Genomic DNA, 23,934 nt, shown 5'->3' on the forward strand with positions numbered 1-23,934 from the left:
TACATTAATTCTCAGGTTTTCTAGTTTGTGAAAATTTTGAATAAAATGAAGAAGAAAAAAAAAGCAGTTGCTGGGCTATCAAGAAAATTCCATGCACTTTTCTGACAAAATATTCTGAATGTACTGTGGTGTATCCTTCAGGGAAAGTGGGTGCAGTTTTTGCTATGCTTTTCTGGAATTCTTATTAATATTAACTTCTAGCAATGCATTAGAGTGGCATTACAAACCCCAGAGCCTGTTTCAGATGCTCATGCTGCCAAGTTCAATCCATGTATAAGTTAGAGACATGATAGTTTTTTCTAGGAGAAAAATACATTGCTATTTTAGGAGCACTCTTGTGTTGTTTGCTGTGTTTTTCACCTCATGAAGCATTAAAAGAAGTGAAATGTTTGATATAAGAAATTGATTGGTTTACTGGGTCTAATTTAGCTCTAAATGTGAACAGTAGTGTTTGCATTATTCTGGTGTTCTAACTGTCCCAGGGGTGTGTAATTCCAGCTGGGAATTTGATATTTCCCCTCAAGAAGGAACATAAATTGGACTGAAGAGTGACTTTTTGCTACGAAGCTCCAGTTTGAGGGCTTTCTGGTATCAGTCCTTCATTTACAGTAGTGTTTGGTAGGTTTCAAAAGGCCTTGCAATACTTAGAAGACTGACCCTTTTTTCAAGGGTTCCATTAGGCTTTAAAAATGAACTGATTTTTGAAATGGACTTGTCTTCAAGCCTCAGTGATTTTTGAGGGATTATTTTGTGGTCTTATTTTCTGTGTGCTTTTTTTGGGTATTTTTTTTCCATTAAATTGTTCCTTTTAAATTATTTTCTGAAATATTTAGTTCCCATTATGCTCAAGTTGAACAGAATATTTATGCTCTGGAGTAAATGGTTTAAATATTAATCCTTAGGGAAGACAATGGAGAGGGAAATGCCTCTGCCACTCAATTTCCAGCATAGCATGAAGCAGTCACTTGCAAAGGTGAAGATCCTGACTTCAAATGCAAGCTGCTATCAGTCAGATGTAAGTTGTGTATAATCATCTTCTATAAATCCCACTGTTGCAACCCATGCCATTGTAAGTCAGTGTACAGAAGGCTTGCAATCTGATTGTGAATCAGTGTTTTTTCTCAAGCCCTGCTATCCATTTTAGATATCTTAATTTTCCTCAAGGGTATCATACTCTCATGCCAAAGGGAGTGTTGAAGATGGTGATAGAGAGTAACAGTTCTTGTAATATTGCATTTAGCCTGATGTCTTATCTGTCAGTAGTTTTGGGGGATTTGAACTCCATTGCCTGTTTATAATTTTTTTTTTTGCATTAGATGCTATAATATGAGATTGCTAAGCTGAGGTGATGTTTTTTAGTGTTCCAAAAGCCTGTAAGCAGGTACTGAAAGTGATGGCTGTACATTTGGTAACTGCTGTGATAGAGCCCATCAGCAGCTAAGTAAAAACTATCCCATACTGCAGAGCATCATCTGCATTTATTTGCATTAACTTTGTGTCTGGATGTCCCTGAATGAATTGCAAGGATATTATATCAGGCATTGCACAGCTCTGTAGTAAGTGCTAGTTCTTGGCCCAAAAAGGCCAGAACTGAAGGATATGAGGGAGGCTGAAGAACTTTCTTGCTCTTTCCACATGCAGTGTGAAAGAGGGCTGGAGGGAGATTAAATTATTTACTCAAGGTCACAATGTTGTCTACAGCAGAGCTGGAAATGAGTCTAGATTTCCTAAGGGCTGGTGAGAAAGTAAGAATGCTGTTTGACAGAAAAATTCATTGTTTTGACATTAGTTTCCTTTGTAATGATCGAGGGAAAAAAATCAATCAGAAATTTCTAATGGGTAAGGAAAAAAGACAAAGTTGAAGATTGGGAGAAACATAATAAGATAAAATAGGCAGGAAAAAGGGACAGAAGCATGTTAGAGCATTTTTTTGAAAGGGGGGAAATTCAGTCAATTTTCCTCTGCCTGATTTAAGTCCTTGAACAGATGTATTGTTTTTAAAAAGTTCCAATTAGAGAACACTTGTCTTTTTTTGATGCTTGTGATCCAGAATGCTATTTTAGGACTTTGACCTTAGAAATTCTGACTTTTTTTTTTTGGCATCAGAGGGAAAGGGAAATGAGGAAAAACATAAACTACCTCCATTCAAGAATCTTAGGTCATCTCAGATATGTTTATTACTCCATTATACTGCTTTCGGACAAAAATCATTATATTCCATAACCTGCATAGGTGCAGAATGAAATTTTACATGTCTTACATGTCTTCTGTGTTGGAGAAGAGTCCCATTAAGGTGCACAAAAAGTAGAAAAATCTGGGTTTTTTTTAAGGCATATATGCTTGAAAGGAGGTGCAAATTCATATTCATGTTTTAAGTATATTTATTATTGCTATTTAATACTAAATTTCCAGGTGATGATAGTAAAAGGGCTTACTTTTTAATGATAATGTTACTGTTTACTTTATGATTAATGGGAATAGTTCTTTATAATCCTTCCCTTGCTGACATCAGTAACTTTCATATTTTCCTGGTTGTACTGGTGGCTATATAGTAGTATGAACATAAGGGAATAAGTTTAAGGAATATGTTACAAGTAACAAGATTCTGGCTCCATTTCTTATTATCTAAGAGGAACTCAGATTGTTTTTTGAATTTTCATAGTCTTCTTCCATAGACCTCTGACTAGGTAGCATTAGTCTTTGATTGACCCAGTAAATTTTATGCTACTAACCTTGACTAATGAGTGTAAAGGAGAAAGTCACAGATCTTAGCTGCTTCCTGTGTCAGCAACTTGTCAGTAGTAGGGGATTTATGTTCTCAAGTTTGTTACTTCAGCTACCAGATTATACTTACTCCAAAAGAAGGGGAGAAGATTGGTTCCCTAAATGGTGAAATAATTCTTCCTGCTATTTGTTACTATTTTGTGTCATTGGTGTTTATTGCAGAAAGCTTGATTAAATTATGTGCATCTGGTCTTGTGGGAAACAGAATATTCTTTAGACAATAGCAAATAGGCATTTATCAAACTGAAATGGTCTTAAAGGACCAGAAATTTAAAATACAGTAATTCCTGCTAGTTCAAGTTGCGCTTTTGGACTCAACAAACCAAATGTTAAACTTCCACCAATAATAATTCTGTCTTAGGGAAATTTAATTTTGCTTCCTCCTTTTTAGAAAATGAAAAAGTTTCACAAGGATCAGAGCAGTCTGTGACGTGAAGAAGACGAGTCCTATCCTCTCAGTATTACTATTTGTGATTGAACTTGAGTTAAGTGTGTCTGTCTGGGTATCATGTCAGCAATAGGTACTTCAGCTGCTGTACTTCTCTCCTAAAGCTAAAAATATAACCCAAATAATTTTGACTCAGTGGTCACAATTCATCCTATGATGTTGACATGTGAAAAAGGAGCAGAAGGAGCACCTGTTATTGCTTTAATAATCTAAATCACCAGTTGTTGATTTCCTCTAGGTCTCAACAGGTCAGTTGCCCATATTTTTCAGAATATTTGGTCATTTGTTTTTCTTGAGATTTGTTTAATCTTTCCCCATTAGTTCAGCCTCTGCTCTCAATCCTTTTCTTACATTTGAAGTACCTCAATAGCCTGGAAATGTGTTGTTTTTATTTATCTCATCATTATTCTCTTCAAAGGATTGTTTGCCTCAAGTCTCATTTATCCTGATTTTCTGCTAGTTTATTTTCAAATGCCAGCAGGTGTTTTGTAATAACAAGTACACATCTCTATAGCTGGCTTTTCTTTTTATTTGGTCTATCTAGAAAATGGAATGACTGAACATCTGAGACAGAAATTTCTCTCCAGAATATATTTCACTTTAAGGGCATGTATTTGTATCTCTAAAATCATCTACCTAAAATCTTGGCACTGAAGAAACTAGTGGTATGCCAAGAAGGTGATGAGTAGAAATGTTGCAGAGCTGCTATGTGCATATCAATGGAATGCCAGCCAGTGAAGCAGTGGATATTGCTGGGTTTTGGTATAATGTTGCTACATTGGTGTCAATTTTCTCAGTGTATCAGCGGCATTCCTATCTATAAGTGTGCTGCCCTAAGTCCTTCTAGCATTTGATGCTGTTTCCTCACGGTTATTTTAATACCTTAGTTTGATTTGAAGGATGATTCAATCTCTATATTTTGAAAATCCCTGTTAGAAAAACACTATTTCAGACTAGTCAACACTCCCCCTTTCCTTTTGCCTAGTTTGTAATTTTCATAGACTCATTCCAAATTTCTGCTAATGTAAATAAGAACACTGACATATCTTATACCACTTAAGAGGGCTGATGCTCTCAGCTGCTCTCCTGTTTCATACTGGTTGTATCTGACCTGATGGCCTCTTTTTTGTGATCTGCATTTTGCTGTAATTTGGAAAAAAACTGGCATTCACTGCCAACTCACAACCTGTGTGCTGGGATTTAAAGGGCTTTGATGGGTTCCTTTCTGAGACTGCCATGCACTGGGCTATAATTCACAATGACTTCCTCTTCCATAGGTCCTTCAGTATTTAATACTCTTTCTTGGAATGTAGACAATATACCAGAGAGTACCAAATTCACTGCCTTCCCAAAGGACCATTAAAAAAGATTGCTTTTCTCCTCTGACTGATCTGCCAGTACTTGGATCGAGCATTCAGGACCTTAAGTGAACCTGTTAGAAAGGATCTCATCACAGGCACTATGTCAGGCTTTCCTGAAAGCCTTTTACTCCTTTGGATCCTAAGTCCATTCAGGTACATTTAGGATGTTTTTTCAGTGAAGCCACTCAAAAGTGTCTCTGTTCTTATAAAATGAGACTGAAATGTGCATCAGGAGGATGGATCTCCACGAAAGGTTATATGGTTAATGAAAATAATGGTGGCTCACTACTGCAGTTACATTTGTGAATTACTTGGTTTTCTAAAGTTAAATATTTCAGGCCTTTGAACACAAAAGGAAGTCTCTGTCTTTTGCAAGAATTACCCCTAGCAGGACTTCTGTTAATTTTAATGATTTTTAAGGTGTTAGCCCTGTTGCTGGTTTCAGTGCTGCTTAAGAATCTAAAATAGCAGCTTGTACTCTCTTCTTTGTGCTCTCATTGCCCCCTCTCTGGCTTGGGGGCCCTAGGGAATCTGCCACTGGGATTCATTTGGTATCAGCTGATAGAGCAGTTTCAGGTACTTCAAATGCCAGTTGCCAGGAGCATCACCATTCAAGGGGCAAAGAACTGTAAGGCTGGGCAACTTCACGTGCTGAAACTGAGAGTGGTTGAGGTCATGCCACATTAAACTGAGGCAGAAAATCAGTTTATAAAGGACTTTCAGACAGGCACTTCTGAGAATAGCAGCTTGTCAGCAATGACACAGCATTCTTTCTAGCTCTAGTACAGAAAGAGAAAAGGGACACCTTCAATAGTTAAGCTCTTTGGCATAGGAAAACAGCAAGGATTGTACAACAAAATACTTTAGCTGGATAAATTGCACTTTTCCAGTGATGATTTTGCAGTTTTCTCTCATCTTTGCCTTTACTATTCACAGAAAATAATTTTCTTTTAATAATAATTATTTGTTTAATCTGTCTCCCTTTTTCCATCTACAGTTAACAATTTTGCCTTTCTTTTCTGGCTTCTCCTTTTTTATTTATAGAAAGTTTCATGAGGTCATTCAATCTTTTCGTATAAATTCTCATACTGTAGAAATAAGTGTGAGGTATATCTAAAGGTATAGAAAAAAAGCACAAAACCAGAGGTTTGTACAGTCTGCTGTGAGAACATTAGGGCACAAGTCATCTTTGATCTATGTTGTGCTGTATTGATTTTACTTTTAGTCCACTAATTAATATTATAACTGTTTGGCCTTTAGTACATAGTCTTTGAAATCAAGTCTACTATTTCAGCTATTCTTTTTTTATTTATAGCAAAGGCTTTGTTTCTTAAAGAATGTGGCAGTGCAAGAGCATCCACTGTAGAGTTATACTGTCATAATGAAGTGTCATTAATTCTGGTACAGTTTGTGCTGATATGTCTAGAAAGAAAAAAACAAAACCAAAAACTTTTATATTTAACTGTAACCATTATTTGAAATATTTAAGAGTTGGGTTTTTTCTCCCACTAAATACCTCTCTCTGAAATGTTACTGAGGATTTCAGCATAACAGCCCATGCTGTAAGATGTGCTGCTGATACTGTGCAGTAAGTGCAGCTTAGCAACCGGTGATGATAACGTGGATTAAATGTCATTCCTTCTGCAGTGACAGAAACTCTGAGACTGTCTACACACACATACTCAACCAAAGTTAGGATGGCCTAGCTAAAGTCATAAAGTTGATGTGCATCTTAAAACCTCCCAAGAAGGTGAATTAAACCTCCTTCATTCCTGTATGCCAGAGTCCAAAGAGAATTTCAGTGTACTTTTTGTCATTTACAGCTGTCATGGCTTAGCTCCTGACATGAGACTCACTCATGACTGATGAGAGTTGTCTAGTTAGGAGTGGGTCAAAGACAGAGAGTGACCTAGATGAGAAGATTTTTGTAGTCTTAGCCATCTCTACTGCATGTGATTTGTATATGAAACTATTGGGAAGTTTTTTGAATGTAGTCAAGAATTTGGCAATGTGGACAGCTCAACACTTGCTGCAGTGCTACCATAAAAAAGACTTAAAAATTTAAAAGGGCAAACAAAGAAATTGTTAGTAAAAGAAAATTAACCATTATTCAATTCTTCAGATATATTATTCTTTAAATCATCATTTTAGTGGAGTTTCACAGTCTGAATTGGTATCCCTGAAAGGGAATCTAATACAGAGTAAGCTTTTTAATGGAGTAGATGTGATAAACACAGGCCAAGTTGCATTTTTTACCTAAAATATAATTAATGCTTGAGATACCCTTTGCTTAAGGTACTTAGCTCATGCTTGCTCCAAATTTTACTTTTATGATTGTCATTTGAATTTTTCAAGGAAAGCTCTGAATAGCTACATTTAAATAATTCATTTAAAGTAATTTATCTCCCATATTTGTGTGAAGCAGGTTAAACCTTTTGCTATCAACAGTGTTGCTTAACCTTTTGTGTGGTATCCCTGTTCAATATTGTGCTTAAATGTTAATATTGTTAATCTACTTCAGAATTGTCCTGTGGAATAAAATACTTTTTCTTTTTGAAAGCTCATGTAATTTGACTTACTTACAGCAAATAATTCGTTAATTTTAAGTCCATAGCTAGCATATGGACTTAGCTAGCATAGTCCATAGCTATGCATATTGTAACCTTTTAAACTAGTAACAAAAGCACTCAAAACTATTTTACATTTTTAAGCACACAAAATACTTATGTCCTTTGCATTTGACAACTATATATGGATGGATGATATGTCTGCAGTATTTTAATGTACATATTTAGCCAAGTAATTGAAAACAATTAAAAAGTAGTCCCTTCAATTTGAAAATATTTTTTAAAGGTTTTTCAAATATACAGAACATACATTTATCTTCTGCATTGCATGTAGATTTAATCATCGTGAAAACAAACCTGATTTTTATGATCAGATAGCACAGTTTACCATAATTGCTCTTGGCAGAGTTTTCTACTTATATGACTTTTAAGGCACTATAAGGTGCTTTTAAAATACTGTATTAAGGAGAAGAGGAGGAGAGATTGTGCCTTACTTCTGATTTCCTTTGGTTTTTTCCTTTTTTTTTACTTCTTTTTGATCCTTTTAGTGCCACCTTTCAAGATACTTGATTTATATTTGATTTATATTTGCAGTTTACGAAACTATGTTTTGTTTATAATTCTTGCCATTTTTTTAATCCCTGTAAATATGCATATTTTTATGATTTGCTAGCTACATATAAAATCTTCACGCTCCTATAAAATATTTTTTATCTGATTTGCATTTTTATTATTGTTCAAATTAAAAGCAAACACTTCTTACTCCTTTTGTTCGGGAGTCAGTTCAGCAACATGGGCTAACAGTACAAAAAAGTTTTGCTGAAGGAAAGGATCTGCATATAAACGAATTAAGACACATGGTTAAGGTGTCTTGTAAAGGTTCAAAACTTCTCCAGCATTCTGGAAGTTTGTCTTCACAGCAAGAGTTGATGAAGCATTTGACTAGCATTGATTTGACAGAAGATAGCAGCAAAATGTACATTATTCCCCTCTGTTATTTATCATTGTCAAAACAAATTTATTCTTGCTGTTACTTAAAATATCTTAGCAGAGGCAAAGACTGTAAAAGTGCAGCTTTGTTCTGGATTCATTAAAACCAAAGGTAGCTGTGGGCAGAGCTGCCCTGCCTGGTGCTGTGCACTCGTAGCTGCATCACTGGCTGCAGTGAGCTGCTGCAGAGCTGCATTCCCAGTGGGATTTACTTTGTGTGTCTCTAAGGTGGGGACCTGTGGGGAGCCTCGAGCCCTGAGAGTGCCATGGACACAGAGACCCACCGTGTAACTCTTTGCCCAGCTGTGGCACACTGGGGCAGGATGGATTATTCCCAGAGTTTCTGTGGCAGAAAGCTTTTCTCCCCTTGTGAAGAGTGAGACTTTTTCCTGCACAGAGCCATTCTGCATGTTAGAAAGGTACCTTGAATTAATCAAGTGCTATTTGCACAATGCTGAGTGAGCTTGCATTATTAAGCTTCTTGTGTTTGATCTGTTTCCTTTTTCAGTAAATAGCAAAACTTCCAATGACTCCAATGAGAATAAGATTAAGCTGCTACTGTATTTCACATGTTTGCCTAATAAAATGGTGATTCTTGCAAATATTTTCAATGTTAATTTCACATACTGAAACATCAGCTTTGCTCAGGGCAATTCTGAAATTTACTTTAGCTGTTTTTCATGTTTCTTAGAGGGTGAACGGGGGCACTTGTAGTTTTCAAGGCAAGGCATTTCACAGTCTCCCCAGAAAAGTATGTTCAATGAAAAGTAAAAAAAACTGGGGTGAAAGAGTGAAAACTGCAGAACTGTTTTATAGAATAGATTCAGCCAGGTTATCAACAATGTTTTTAGTGTGACTTAATATAGCAAGCAGCAAAAAAAGTCTATATATGTTTCAGCCTTTTCTGATTTATGTCGTATTAAAGGGTGCCACAGTGGCAGTGCTTGAATGCAGAAGCCTTCCTGTCTATTTGTGGTCCTTTAGGGATGAAGCCTAATAATAAGCTCAGATTTCTTATAGTCAGGTGGAAAGCAAGGGAGAAAGACTACACTAATGGTGAAGATCAGAGGCAGAGCAGTTCTGAAATAAGAGCCTTGGACTGGAGAGAACCAGCATGCTAAAATTTTCGGGTTTGCCTCACTGATGGCTGGGCCAGAATAAATGAGATTTTGATTCCATGCTGATGGCTTTGTTTCAGATGAAGTCAGGGAACCCATTTGCTGTTGGTCAGACACTAGACATTTTTCTTTTAAATGTATCCTTGTTCTGTGGTTTATATAACTGTCAGTGAGTTTTAGATTAGGCTTTGTTCTCCGGAGGGAAATGTTTTTAAACAGTAGTTGATGTAGTTAAGTATTTTGCAAGTGTTATGCACAATTTCTGTTTGTTTATCGTGGTAAACCCTATGTAAACTTATACAACAGAAGTGACACTGAATAAGGGATGAGGAGAGCTGAGTTCAGCTTTGTCTCATGGGTCAAGAATTCAAGTGAAAGAATACACACCTGTGTTTTAGTGGTGCCTTGCCACCTAGGACGAGCCATATGGTTAAATAAGTGCTATTGGAACAAACTAGGTGGCATGCCTCAGCTGAGAGCTAGGCTTGCCCTTCACTTCACTGCCCTGTGTGCCATATGCTACAAAATGCTGTATTTTGTTGCATTACAATGCTGATCAGGTATATTTATAGAAGCTATTTTAAAAGCCTGAAGCATTAGAATGCTGTATGAGCAAAAATTAATTATTCCAGGCAAATAGTGTGAGGTACTAGATTACCCTGAACAAAGTTACCATAATGGAGGTTACATTTCAGTTAAATGCAGGAAGTATGACTTAGAAAGATAAATAACATTTTTGGTAATCATCATTTAGAGTAATCTAAATGTTGTTTCTTGGTCAAACTATGGAAAGATGCTAAACCATCAAGCATACGGCACCCCCCCGACCATATCACCCAAAATATGAAACAGCTACTGACTGCCAAGTAGGGGAAACACTAAAAAGCATATTCTTTGTTTCATTATTAGGATAGATCAAAAAGTCTTAGCTGTTTCATTTGAACTTCAGCAATTGATCAAGCTGTTGTTTCTTAGCTATGAAAATTGTGATCTGATTTTCAAGAGTGATGGAGAGTGTTAGAGCTGTCACAGAAATTTTTTTAATTGTTGGAGCTTAATTATGTTTTGTAACTCTGAAGTTTAATTATTCAAGACTGGACTACTCTCCCTGCAGTGCACAGCAACCACTCCAGCTGGCTAGTGCTAGAAATTTTAAGCAGCCACTTTCGTAAGTATATCAAATTGGTCTACAAGACCTACAGCATGATTTACTGTATTTTGCCAGTGCCTGGTGCTTACTTCATGAAACAGACACCGAAATCATGTCACTTGATTGAAAATCATGAGTTTTTAAAAATACAGGAGAGAAGAGAGGTAATATTTCTTTGGGAAATGACACATTTAGCTTTTTTTTTCAGTGAATTAGAATATGAAACAATCTGCCAAGCCAGATGCTAATGACAGGGCTATGCAAGATGTCAACATGGCTAAAGAGTTTTTAATTTTTTTTGTTTGTGGGAGCTGGTGCCACCTGAACATATGTGACTGTGAAAAAATCAAGTACTTCTTAAGAACAGGAAGTTAAAGAAAACTTGAAGCTTAATACTTCTGTTCTTGGTGTAAACTCCTTTTTAGCAAGTTGTCAGTGAAAACCTGAAATACTCAAGGGACACTAAATTTATGTAGCCTACTGTAACCAGTTCCAGTGCTATCCCGTCACATCAAATTTTACTTATGTTCAAATGGAAATATGTTTTTCATACCATTGGAATACATGGGTGTCTCCACCTGAATAATTCTGTTTGGATTCAGAGTAGAATATTTCAAGGAAGTTTCCTAATCAGCCCTGGTTCTGCTGCTTGTTTCTTATTCAGGAGTGGTTTAGGAGCCCAAGGACCACATTCTTTTTGAATTAACTGAACTGGAGGATGTGTTTCTGGAATTCCACTAATGCAACCAAACTGCTAATAAGCATTTAGTCCACAAGGATAACCTAAAGTCAGCCTAAGGTAAAACCCCTGAAAACAATATATTCAATCTTCAATAGCAATTCTCCATTCTGCACATGTGTTCTGAGGGCAGAGCACTGCTTGCTACCAAACTCATGGTTAAAGGCCCAGTATGAAGGAAGTGCAGGATGTGCTGTGAGTAGGTCTCTAGGTGGCTGGTGCATTCAAACTAGGTCCTTAGTCTGGCCTTCTGATGTGCAGTGCAGGTGGTAATACTTGCTTTCTAGTGTCAATAATCTGTTTCTAGAGGGCTTATCATCAGCTGCTTGAAGTTGATGTCTCTCCTCGAACCAACATTTTCTGGAAGGACTCTATATTATTCTGATATTTGATACAAAGGAGAAGTGAATTTTCACTTCTGTGATGTCAATGTGCTGGAAAAAGAATTTTTTTACTTAATATGTTCTTAGAAGCTCTTAATAAACAAGGTCAATTTGAGGTAACTATTTGCGAGGGAAGTTGAAAAGTTTATTTGCTTTATGAGAGGAGACGTACTAAATAGTTGGTAAATATTTTAATGATTATTTGTCTCAGGTAATTTATGGTAAACTTCTAAAGTGTAAGAACACGTGGTAAAAAGCTCATTTTCTAAAAGCAAGTTACTGATCTTACATGTGCATCCTAGAATTCCCTGACATTAAGATTGGCTTTGCTCAGCTAAAGGAAGAAGTGTGATGTGTAACTGTAAGGCCATAAAATGTCTTTTGCTCTGTGGGGGAGTTTGTTTGTATGTTTTTTTGGGAGGGTTTGGTGTTGTTGTTTTGGGATTTTTTTATTGTGGTGACTTGGGCTCACCACTGAAATGGCAGTGAGTGTGGGTGAATGGGATATTTTTATAAAGCCAAATCTAGTAATCCTCTAAGTCTCTGCAAAACATATATTTAGAACATACATAATTTATATGTAAAGATAGAGAGAACATGCATAATATAGCAGGAGGTTTGCAATAGAGAACTTAAAGGCACAGATAATGTGACTCTGACACTGTTTCAGTGCTGAGTGGGAATGTTTTTTCATGCTGATTTAGATGTTGCACAAGTTCCCTCTGGAAATGATTTTATTTTTAGTTTGATGTGGTGTATATGCATATCTATACATAGCTTGCAGTACAATGTAGGTGCTCAAATTAGCTCAGGTAATATAGGCAAAACATAGAGGATAAACAGTGTAAAACGTCATTAAACTAATTGGCCCCACTTCTGTGAGATCTGAACACAGAAAAAAATCTGGGAGTATAATCTCAGTCACAGTGAAGCATAAGGATGAATCATTGCTTCGTTAAAGTAACTGGTAATGATGTGCTGTATCACATCTTTGCAAGTTTGGTTAAGGAGTTAATCAGCCAACCCTAAATAAATTTTAAAAAAAATTGAAACTTTTAATGCGTTTTGACGTGCATCAAGTTGTTGAAAATTACAGCAATGGACAGAGGAGAGGCAAGGAATGTTCATAATATATTTACAATATGTGCTCATTTTACTTTATCATTTAAAAGCTTTCCTTGCTGTCTTATTTTTCAATAAGTTCTCTTAATTAAATAAGTCATATAATCAGGACAAACAGCTGTTCACTAGAGTGACCTAATTAAGAGGATTTTACTGCTTTTCTGATTTGTATACTAATAATGTTTATTAAATGTTCTTTGAATACTTCCCAAATAAATTATGTTTCTCTTACTTCTACAGTCAGTGAAAAATAGGGCACGCAGATAGGAAGGTGTGTGATGTGACTACTGGACCATTTCTAAATACAAATAAAGCCTGACCAATTAGGTTAACAGCTGATTGTGTCAATGAGTGTCATAAATCCATAAGATGTTGCAGGAAGTTAGACTGTGGTTGGAAGTACTGCTAAAATGTCACCAAAAGAACCACATGAAGCCTACTTTAATGTAGGTCAGTGGTTTAGGCTGCAACAATGCTGGGTGGAAGTTGTTACAGGTGGCAGAGATCCATCATTATTCCTATGAGGAACAGAAGCTGTTAGACCCGTGACAGCACAGGAAATTGTCTTTATTACTGTTACTTTTAGTCATGAGTTTTTGTGAGATATTCCTCTCAGCAGAGTTATGCCAAAATTTGTAGTTAGGTAATTTACTTGCAAATCAGATTCAGCTGTCTGGAGGGAGAGGAGCTTAGGCTGGGTGTGACAGGCTGTAGAACAGCTGTGTGCTGCAGTGCTGGCCATGCTGGAGTGACAAGGCATAGGCTGGCATGTGCAGGGTGAAGGAAATATGCTCCCAGCGGCATCATTTCAGACTGAGATATGTCAGCAATAAACAGGTCTAAACTGACTTTCTCAGAATAAGATGTGTGGCAGGTCAGTAATGGCCTGTTGGAAAATCACATTTTATTCCTTTAAAAATGTAACATGGAGTCTTCTTCAGAAGTAATAGATCACTTTCATATCTTCTGCTGTACTTTCTCTGCCTCATGAAATCCTCTTTATTCCTTACAGCAGTTTCCTTAAGATTTGTTCCAGATTTATTTTTTTTTATCCTTATGAGGTAACCTCAGAGTCTTTTCTCATAGCTATTCCCATCCTTCTGACAAAGGAACTCTGTGCTGAAGCCATGCTTCCTTTTAGATGGTGTGGGACAATCTGTTCAGGAGTGATGGTTGGTCCTTCTAGCTCAATTAAAGAAAAACAAGTTGATTAATTGAATCCCAATCTGTCAACATTTTAACAAGAAGTACTTTTGCCTACCAAGTTAATTTTATCTCTTTCCAAATCCTTTTACAATTTTTCAAAGACAGTTTTACACAATGACATTTTCTTGGGAACTGGAATATGATTAGTTTAATGAAATGTAGAAATGGGATGCTTCCAGCAATGCTGATTAAGGGGAAGAGGAGATGATGAGTATTCTGTTGTATATAATATTTCTGGTTTGAAAATATGTGTGAAAATGGTTATGCTAAAAATGGAGAATTACATTTTTAGTTGGGATAAATTATATTGGCTCTGTTAAATTCAGTAGAGTTATGCTGATTGAACAAAGCAAGCCTGGTCCTGAAATAGATGACTTCTTCATGACTTGCACTGTGGCTCCAAAAAGCCAGTAGCTTCTTCTTACATTTCATTATCTGCTTCTACATCTAGGAGGTAATACTTTGATGGACACTGTAAATTCTCTATTATTGCAAGGGTGTAATTGTTGGGAAAGGTAAAAACACAGTCAGAAAGCCAGCTGGGCATATTAGCAAAGTGAGTTCTTAGATTTGAAGGAAATTGATTGACTTAAAGTTTGTGTAATCAGATGGAAACAGAATGGTTTTTATTTGGGTGGCAGGAGGAGAGAAAGAAGGGAGGCAGAGGAGAGAAACTTGCTGAAGAATATCTGGATTTTGGAGACCAGATGAAGTTATATTTCTGTTATTTAATAGTGTCCCAGGTTGCTATATTTGGGGTTCAGGAAACATTATATCTCCTACAGCTGGAGAAAATGGAGATTTGGACAAATACACTAGGATCCTAACAGTAAAGAATTGTGTAATAATTTTGTGGAATATGAACTTTTTTTTCTTTCATGAGGAGACGTCCATTTTAATTTTATTCCAGGAATCTTGTTTGATTTGTAAGAACATAATAGTTTTAACATGATTCTTTCCAACAGTGTTTGTAATGATTTCCTTTGCATCATGGTAATTGTCCTAGCAATGAAAAAGATTTTCAAATGCTTTGCAGTGCACAGCCAAACACTGTGTAATTGAATGCAACTGTCATTGAAACAGAATGTTTTTCTGACCTGTTGTTTCATTGTGAACATGATGTTTATTTACCACCTTCATTATTGCAGCATTAGCATATAGAAAAGCTGTGCCTATCATCATGTACTTTCCTGACAGATGGCTACTAACTTCTTGAAGGCTTTTTTGTGCTCGCTTAAAATATCCCATATTGGCACAAAGTTTCTTTCCTCAGTGTGAAGTATGAATGGCCGGTTGAAATAGATTAATCTGCCTCTCCTTTTGAGCTTGTTTTCTACTGCAGCAAACCAGGTTTTGAGTTCAATTTTACAAAATGATCAAAGCTGCTTTTGCTAATAACAAGGTGTGGAAAGTTCCATTCAGTTGCATAATCTCTGAGCAAACAGTTCAGGTTGTAGCAATAACTGAGAATGGCATTTCTGCCAGGAAAGGTGCAAAAAAAATCCTTTGTATCTGCTCCGCCAGAATTGTCCTCTACAGACATTCCAGCCTCAGGATTTAAATTCTTCCTTTTGCATTCTTTAAGGCTGTGAGTGAAAAACTGAGTCCCCCCATTCTGGTATAGACTGATGCCTTGTGAACTCACTGTCTGTTGCTGTAAGTCATGTTTTCTGCATTAATGCTGAGTGTGGAGGTGAGGGGGATCATTGCTAAAGTATTTACAAACTCCACATCATTCTTTGTGTGTGAGCTTAATTATCACCTTTCCCAATGAGGTCTGGTTTGTTTTGGGGTTTTCTTAGCCATAAGATATGTGCATGAACAATCTGCAAAGAGGAAAATACATGCTTTAGGTCAGTATTGAATGGCTATCATTTTGGACAGCTTTTCTTAAATGCTTAAAATAAGATAAAAATCCACATTTATGAGGGCTGGAATTAAAATTTGCAGAGATAAAAGAGAAGGTCTTTTCAGTATAATTCAGTGTTTTGTTATCCAGAAGTATAGCACATTTTTAGTTCTGATTGCCATTGATTTTTTTAATTGACATTGATTGCCTCTCAGCTTTGGTAAAGGGTATCTTGGAATTTTAAAATGCCAGCCTTTATTTGGATTCTGTGCTCTATGTTTCACTGAATGTTACCATGAAGCTTTGGTCTGTTGTCTTTCAGTTATTTTGCTCTTCTTTGAGCCTTTGGGAACTGTTTTCTTACCAATTTCAGTTAGCCTACCATGGCCTTTAGAAAAAAATATTTCTATCTCAGGTTTCTTTGCTTAAAGCTTACTTTTTTCATGGTTCTAAATATCCCTCTGGAAGAACTTGGGTGATTCCTTATGCCTTATTCAATCTTCCTGAGGGGAAGCTTACATCTAGAAGGTAATTGTAGAATCTGAATGGGTAAAATAGACCATGCAGGCTATTTCCATAATATTAGCTGAAAAAAATTATTTAGTCTAGGAAAGTGTATGCAATATGCTGTCTGCTGTGCTGCAGTTTTTGTAATAGCTTTGGAAGCCATCCATAGTGGTTTTTATTTTCACAATGATTTTCTGATACAGTTTCAATCATATGTGAATTCTTTCTTTTCTCTGTGGTTCCTGCTTATTTTTTGTTCTAGCTATTGTTCCTTTTCACTGTCTGCTTATTCATAACATGCTCTTTCAGAAGCTGAAATGATTGTGTAAACTGTGCATTTAGTTTCTACATCTTGTTCCTGGCTGCTTCTGACTCATCTATCAACTTTTCAAACCAATGAGTGCTGCCTTTGTGTTTTGGTCTCTTTTGGAGAGGCAGTGCTTGACTCTTTCTTTATGCTTATGCTGTAGTTTCTTTCTCATAAAAGTAAGAGAATAATTATTGCATTGTGTGTGATTAAATTATTGCACTGAATACTTATTTCCCTATGCTAATATTATAGCAATGTTGCTAACACTAATAATAAACCAAGGTATTGCAATAAAATAATATATAAAGCCACATTAATACTGGACAGCATTTGAAAACTAAGCACCAAATGGCAAATACTTTATAATTTTAAATTTTCATCTTTGGACAGAAACCAAGTGTCATAATTCTCATAAATAAAAATTAAGAAATATGTCAAGAGTCATGATACCACTGTTTGAAAATTTACTGTAAGCAGGCAGTATTAGACATTTTTTTCAGTAAGTAATTAGCACTTTGCTAGTTTTCTTTTTCCAATTTGAATGTAAACAATTATTAGGTTCATTACTTTCCCCTTGGAGAATACTGAAGGAAGAAAATATTGGTTTGGGAGAACTTAATCAGAAAGAGTTTCTAAGCATATGTGTACAAATCCAACTGTTTCTATGTGATTTAATGATTCAGTTCTTCAGCTGAAGACAAACAGTCATTCCTTCACTGGAGTCACTTCACTGTGTAAAGCTTAGCATATTTGTAATATGTTTGTATTTGTAATTTGCAAGTGTGCTCTTCAGCTGGCACTTCCTGAGCTTTGGGTTTAGGATGACATGCATCGCAGAGATATGTTGTATATGATGAGAGGTAAAGAGTGTATAGTGCTGCATTTCTTTGTTTCTGAAGAACCAGTTATTGCCACAGTGGTAAATATCAGGTTATCCTGCCTATAGAGTTCACTGACAAAACAGAGTAGTGAAATGGAGAAGGTGGGAAAAAGTTATGAGTGGCACAAAGGAGTTCTAAGAAGCAGCAGATGTAGATAACAATGGAAGAGTTTAATAATGGAGCAAGCAGTTTTGGCCATCCTCTGACAGGGCAACTATTTCTCATTGCAGGCTTAAGCTTAATTTTGTTGTTGAACAAATATAGCCCCTAACTTTTTGAATGAAAGTCTAGGGCACCTTTTTAGTGCTCTGGAAAACAAAGGCAAGCTACGTTTGTGCCTGGCTATGTTTGTAGAACAAGAAGTCAAATATAAAATACTTAAACCTTAACTGAAACAAAACCTTCTGGTAACTGTTCCTTCTCAAGAATCTTTATTTACCCTGTTTCTTGGAATTCACAGTTATTTGCCATTCTAAGAGAATCTCTTTAGAAAAGTGATCACAGAATGTGCTTACTATATTCTTCCCCTCTTGTTGCTAAGTAAGCCATAGACTATTTCTAAAAAGAACCCCATAAACCAAAAAAAACCCCCAATTCATATAGGAGAGCTTGAAAGAAATTAATCCTGTATGTTGGTTCTAATGTCATTAATGAAATAGATCTTTCATATTTCAATGGCTTATGAGTCCTAATCATCATGACTTTTTTTTACTCTAATAATTGTGAACAGCTTGTGATTCACCATTATAAAACGAATGTCTTGCAGCAATAGCAACATGACTGTAGATTTAGTCTGAGGTGGGAATCCTGCCAAAAACAATTGCAGTTTCTGCATTATCTGCTGGGTCACAATTTTATTTGGAAATACCATCCCTTCTTTTTCCTTCTGCTCCTAAAAGACAAAAAAAACCCCCATAAGAATTGCAAGAATTTGTTTTTAGACAAAGTTTAAATGCTTATTTGTAGCGTGTGTTTATTACATAGCATAGGTTCCTGCCCACTTACCTTCAGTGGAATTTCACACAGAAAAGCACAGTACTGAGGTTTTTCTGTGTGACATTGTGACACCAGTCACTGCTGATGAAAATTTATTTTTACCTGGATTATAGTTGATCCTGATTTTTCTGGCTAACCCAGATGTGGGTTATGTCCATACTTGAAGACTAGAGAGATTTTTATCTCACATTAGAGGATCCTTGGTTGACTTAAATGAGACATTGTATCTGTTTTGCAGGTTTCATAATAATTTTAAAAATATAAAATGTTTTTGCTTTTACCATATTTGTTGGATTGTTTACCTCTGTGTGTATGTAATTCAGCTTTTAAACTGCAGCCCCTCTACGTACTTAGAACTGCAGTGACTTGGTTTCCCAGATGGAGGTGGTGCTTTTTACTTGTCTTTCACTTTGTGCAGGAGACGAGATCAAAATTCCAGTTTTACCTGCCTTCCTCAGAAGAAGACACATGTATATAAGGACTGATGATTTATCAGGCGTAGAGACTATTAAACAGAGTTGCTGACTGTGTTAATCCAATCCTATGTTTAAGTAAGTTGTGATGAGAGGTGGTATGATTTTGTGCCTTGTCGGGGAGGATGTTGAGTTGGAAAGAACAGCAGCTGTCTTCTGAAGAGAGCAGAGTGGGTGCATGTCTGTGTCACTGAAGAGGGACAGTGGAGCACAGGCCAGTGGTATTTACAGGTCTGTCCTGTGGGTGGAAGGTGGAATAACACCTTTTACCCTCTCATGGGCTAACCCTACCACCTGCCCCATCACTCACTCTCCCCTCTGTCCCCAGCATGCAGAGGAAAAGATAGGCAGAGAAAAAGTGAGAAAACTCATGGGTCAAGATAAAGGTCTCCAGTGTCAGGAGGGTGAGGAGAGGATGAGTGCTGATTCTGAAAAGGCATCACCTGTGGTTTTCAGATTTTGGTTGTTGGCTGCTGTAGGGAACATTATTCTATCTGTGCCTAAAATCTCTGATTGGTGATGGAAGAAAAGCAGTGTAACAGGAGAAATGCATCCCAGGTGTTGGCAGTAGTGACACAAAACATCTTTATTTTTTGATGGTCCTTTGATGAGACTGTTGTCTCTGTCACCTTTTATGCAGTATTCAAATGGTTTAATTCAGAAGGTCACAGTAGTGTACAAGTAACAGTCTTTGCAAGATTCTCATCCAGGAATCCAGAAGTAAACTGATGCTCTATTTTTATGTGCATTTTTGAAGGTGAGTTATGAGGCATTAATTCCTTTATTGTAGCAAGTTCAGATGGTATTTAGCCTTTGCAGCACATGGGAAACAATTATCCATGAGTGTGTGGGGAGGTAGTGAGTTGGTTTTGCCTCAGCGAGAGCATAATGATGTGGAATAGAACAAGGAGTTCCAGTAACTTAAACAGTAAAGCTATTCAGAAAATTCACAGCCTTTTTCAGAAATCTTTGTCCAACATGACACAGCTGCCCAGAGACAGGGCTCTGATGGCAACATGCTGCCACACAGGTGTAGGGCTGGAGGGTGGAGCCTGCTCTTAGCAGTACTGACCAGCAACAGGGAGGTGTGCCTGGGCAGGGGAACTCCTCTGTGCTCAGTGACAGAGTTCTGGTGAGTGGGTTGAAGAGTAGCAGGGAGGGAGAGAAAGAGAGAGAGACAGGGACCAAAATCTACCTGCTTTCCCTGACACAGGCTGGACAGGCAGACATGGACATGACACAGAAAGGATTCCCTTTCCTCTCTCTGCCTGGGTGAACACAGTGACTTAAGGGATAGGGGGCAGTGGTGGCAGGTTCCTGCCTGGTGTAGCTGGTGTGTCTCCTCTGTGACTGCCCGACCTTCCCAGGTGCCCTCCCATAACAGGGCTGAGGCTCTGCAAAGGAAGCTGAACAATAATAAGGACACTGGTTCATCCAGCATGGAGGTGTTGCTGAAGTTGCTATGCTCTGCATCAGAACTGCTTCCACAAAGAAAAAAGATGGGTCATTTCCATAGGAGAGTCCCCTCTGAAAGGAACAGAAGGCACCTTATGCCAACCAGCCCTGCCTCCTTGGAGCTTGGGTTTAAGACATTAAGAGAAACCTTCCTGCCCTGAATACTGCCTTTGATTGATTATCCTTGATTGATTTTTTTTCAATCTGTGATGAAGTGGCCTGTCAGTCAAATCGTAGTGCTGTGGTCATCTTGAATATCACAAGGCACATGCAGGTCAAACAGGTGATCAGGCTCAGCCGGCACAGATTTGTGAAAGGCATGTTCTGCTCGTCAAGCCTGATCTCCTTCTATGGCAAGACAACCCTCTTGGTGGGTGAGGAAAAGGCTGTGAATCCTGTCTACCTGCCTTTGACACCATTTTCCACAGCATTCTCCTGGAGAAACTGACTGCTTATAGCTTGGAGGAGTAAAAAGCTGGCTGGATGGTCAGGCCCAGAGAGCAGTGATGCATGGAGTTCCATCCAGCTGGCAGCCAGTCACAAGTGGTGTCTCCCAGGACACAGTGTTGAGGCCAGCCTGTTTGATGTATTCATCAACCATCTGGATGAGAGGATCAAGTGCACTCTCAGTCAGTTTGCAGAGGACACCAAGCTGGGTGGGCATGTTGATCTGCTGGAGGGCTGGAAGGCTCTGCAGAGGGATCTGGACAGGTTGGATTGATGGGCCAAGGCCACTTGTATGAGGTTCAACAAGGCCAAATGCCAGATCCTGCTCTTCGTGCACAACAACCCCACACAGCACTACAGACTGGGGGAAGAGCAGCTGGAAAGCTGCCCCATGGAAAAGGGCCTGGAGGTGCTGGTCAACATCAGCCAAACATGAGCCAGTGTGTGGCCAGGTGGCCAAGAAGGCCAGAGGTGTCCTGGCCTGGATCAGCAATAGTGTGTCCAGCAGGACCAGGGCAGTGACTGTCCCCCTGTACTCGGCACTGGTGAGGCCACACCTCAAATCCTGTGTTCAGCTCTGGGCCCCTTAATACAGGAAGGACATCGAGGTGCTGGAGCCTGTCCAGAGAAGGGAAACGGACCTCAGGAAGGGTCTGGAGCACAAGTCTTGTGAGGACCAATTGGAGGAGCTGGGGATATTTAGCATGGAGCAAAGGAGGCTCAGGGGAGACCTTGTCACTCTCTACAACTGCCTGGAAGGAGGGTGTACCAATGTGGAAATTGGTCTGCTCTCAGATAACAAGCAACAGAAGAGGAAATGGCCTCAAGTTAGGATACAGGATATTTAGATTAGATATTAGGAAAAATTTCTTTATGGGAGGGGTTGGGAGGCGTTGGGACAATTATCCCAGGGAAGCTGTTGAGTAACTGTCATGTCTTTAAAAGATGTTGAAGTGTGGCACTTGGGGACGTGGTTTAGTGACAGTCTTTGCAGTGCCAAGCTAATGGTTGGACTCTGATCTTAATGGTCTTTTCCACTCAAAACAATTCTATGATCCTGTAATGATTTGTAGTTAGAATGGAAAAGGTTTGACCATCTTGTACTCTAACCCTGTAAAACCTGCAGTATCCTTTTATAAAGAAGTGTTACTCATCAAGTTTTTTAATCACTTGTATTTTCTCACCTGAGGCAAAATTCTGACCTAATTAAAGTTAATAGGTGAAAACTTAAAACTGGCAGACTCAGAATTTCACTCATCCTATTTAGATGCTTTTAATTGGAGTAGAGAAATAATTAGGGCATGAGAGATGAATGGTAGCATAGATACATAGGCAAAGTTATGGAAAGAAATAACAATGAGTAGTAACAGGCATAAAGGGATAATATTTATTTTTTAAAAAGAATCACCATGTTAAAAATAAAGATACAATAACTTTGAAAGATAAAAATATATTATTAGTTCAAATCTAGGAAATTCTAAAAATAAACCAATTTATTTTTGCCCTTATATGAATTATATTCAAGGATTAGTGCACTAAATGGCTGGGCAAAATTAGCATCAATTACACTGTGATTTCTATCTATAACCAGGTCAGGTGTCTCTGGAAGAATGTGTCTTGTTCAAGGTGACTCTGCAAACCAAAGAATGCATAAGTGATAAGTGTGAACTAATCAGAGATTAATATTTCCTTCTTGTACCCTGGGTTTAGAACTTAGGCACTAGTATACCCTGCAGTCTCAAAGAAATGAATAGCCCAGAAGAACCAGCTCTTTTGCACAGGCTGTCGTGGTCAGTCACATTCATCAACTGCCTTGAATTGTCTCCAGATAAAAAGTGAATAATCAGCATGTTATTTACACCTATGAGGTTATTCTTCCTGCAACATGACCGCAAGTGTCATCCAAAAGGACCAGCTTTTGCTGAGTCCTACAAAGCAGGAATTAAAATAATGCTTTGATATAGGAGGGTTTTAAAGCAAATGGATTTCTTACTGCTCTTGATAGATTTGGGTTTAGTTTTGGCTTTGTGTTTCCACAAATGGAAAGTTATTTTAAGTATTTTGTAGAAAGCTCAGTGAGTCTTAACCTCAGAGGCAGTTTATTTTTAGCATGACAAAGCATTATCTATTTCCATAATGCTATGTGTGGTCATAATGTCTCATTTTTTGAATTGCAACTGCCATTGAAGTCTGTCATCACTGTTCTTTACAACATAAATTGAATTTAAGAATAAGTTGGTGAGTTTTATTTCTGCATTTATCATCTAGGAGTGTGTGCCACTGATACTTTCTGGTTTTGTTTTTTCTAGTGTAGGTTTTATATTACTGATTAATAATACTAACAAATTATCTCCATAGCAGAGTATTATGTTTTTGTCTGATATTTATGTGATCAGATACTTTTCAGACATACATTTCTCATAAATATATGCATTATAGAGTTTTCAATAATTTTTTAAAATAAATTCTCCCACTAATTTTCTCTCTTTCTTCTTTCTAGTCTGCTCCCAGTTTTCAAGAGGAGTCTTTGCTATTTTTGGATTCTATGACAAGAAGTCTGTAAATACCATAACATCATTCTGTGGGACTCTTCATGTCTCCTTCATAACTCCCAGCTTCCCAACAGATGGAACACATCCCTTTGTCATTCAGATGAGACCTGACCTCAAGGGAGCTCTTCTTAGCTTGATCGAATACTATCAGTGGACCAAGTTTGCATATTTGTATGACAGTGACAGAGGTAAGGTGTGGTACTTTTTACCTGCACCCTGATTGGCAGGTGTATCTTGTTGAAATCTGGAATTCATATTAGATAAGTAAATAAAAGATGAAATATTTACCTCCAGCAATGTAAGTGTAATTGAATCAAGTGTTTCTTGCATTTAGAAATTAACTTTTGGGACAGAAACAAAATTGTTCAAATGAGAATGAAATTTTTATGGTATGCATTAATAGAATTGCAACTGTTAAGCAATGTGAGATTAGTCACATGCTGTAGAACTTTTTACATGTAAAGTATGTAAAGTTTTTTCTTTTTTTTTGTTAAAGAAACATCTAAGGAGAAAGAAAAATCTAAGCATGAAGGGCTGTCTGCTACCACAGATTCACTCCATGTATGCAGTCTGTAGTTGGGCACCAAGCAAGCAAT

At 37.5% G+C, this 23,934-nt stretch overlaps 1 protein-coding gene across 4 annotated transcripts in view; it reads left to right on the plus strand.

The window, feature by feature from the left end:
• GRIA2 (glutamate ionotropic receptor AMPA type subunit 2) overlaps positions 1-23,934 on the plus strand; it is an 88,633-nt gene that overhangs the window by 17,045 nt on the left and 47,654 nt on the right. For all 4 annotated transcript variants that reach the window (XR_010361142.1, XM_064417483.1, XM_064417484.1 and 1 more), the window contains exon 3: positions 23,287-23,526. Coding sequence is in view for 3 of the 4 variants with exons in the window: in XM_064417483.1 (XP_064273553.1) it covers positions 23,287-23,526 (240 nt within the window). In the remaining variant the exon portion in view is untranslated. The remainder of the gene's footprint in view (positions 1-23,286; positions 23,527-23,934) is intronic.

Source organism: Passer domesticus, chromosome 4 (genome assembly GCF_036417665.1).
Source record: "Passer domesticus isolate bPasDom1 chromosome 4, bPasDom1.hap1, whole genome shotgun sequence".
Lineage (NCBI taxonomy): Eukaryota > Metazoa > Chordata > Aves > Passeriformes > Passeridae > Passer > Passer domesticus.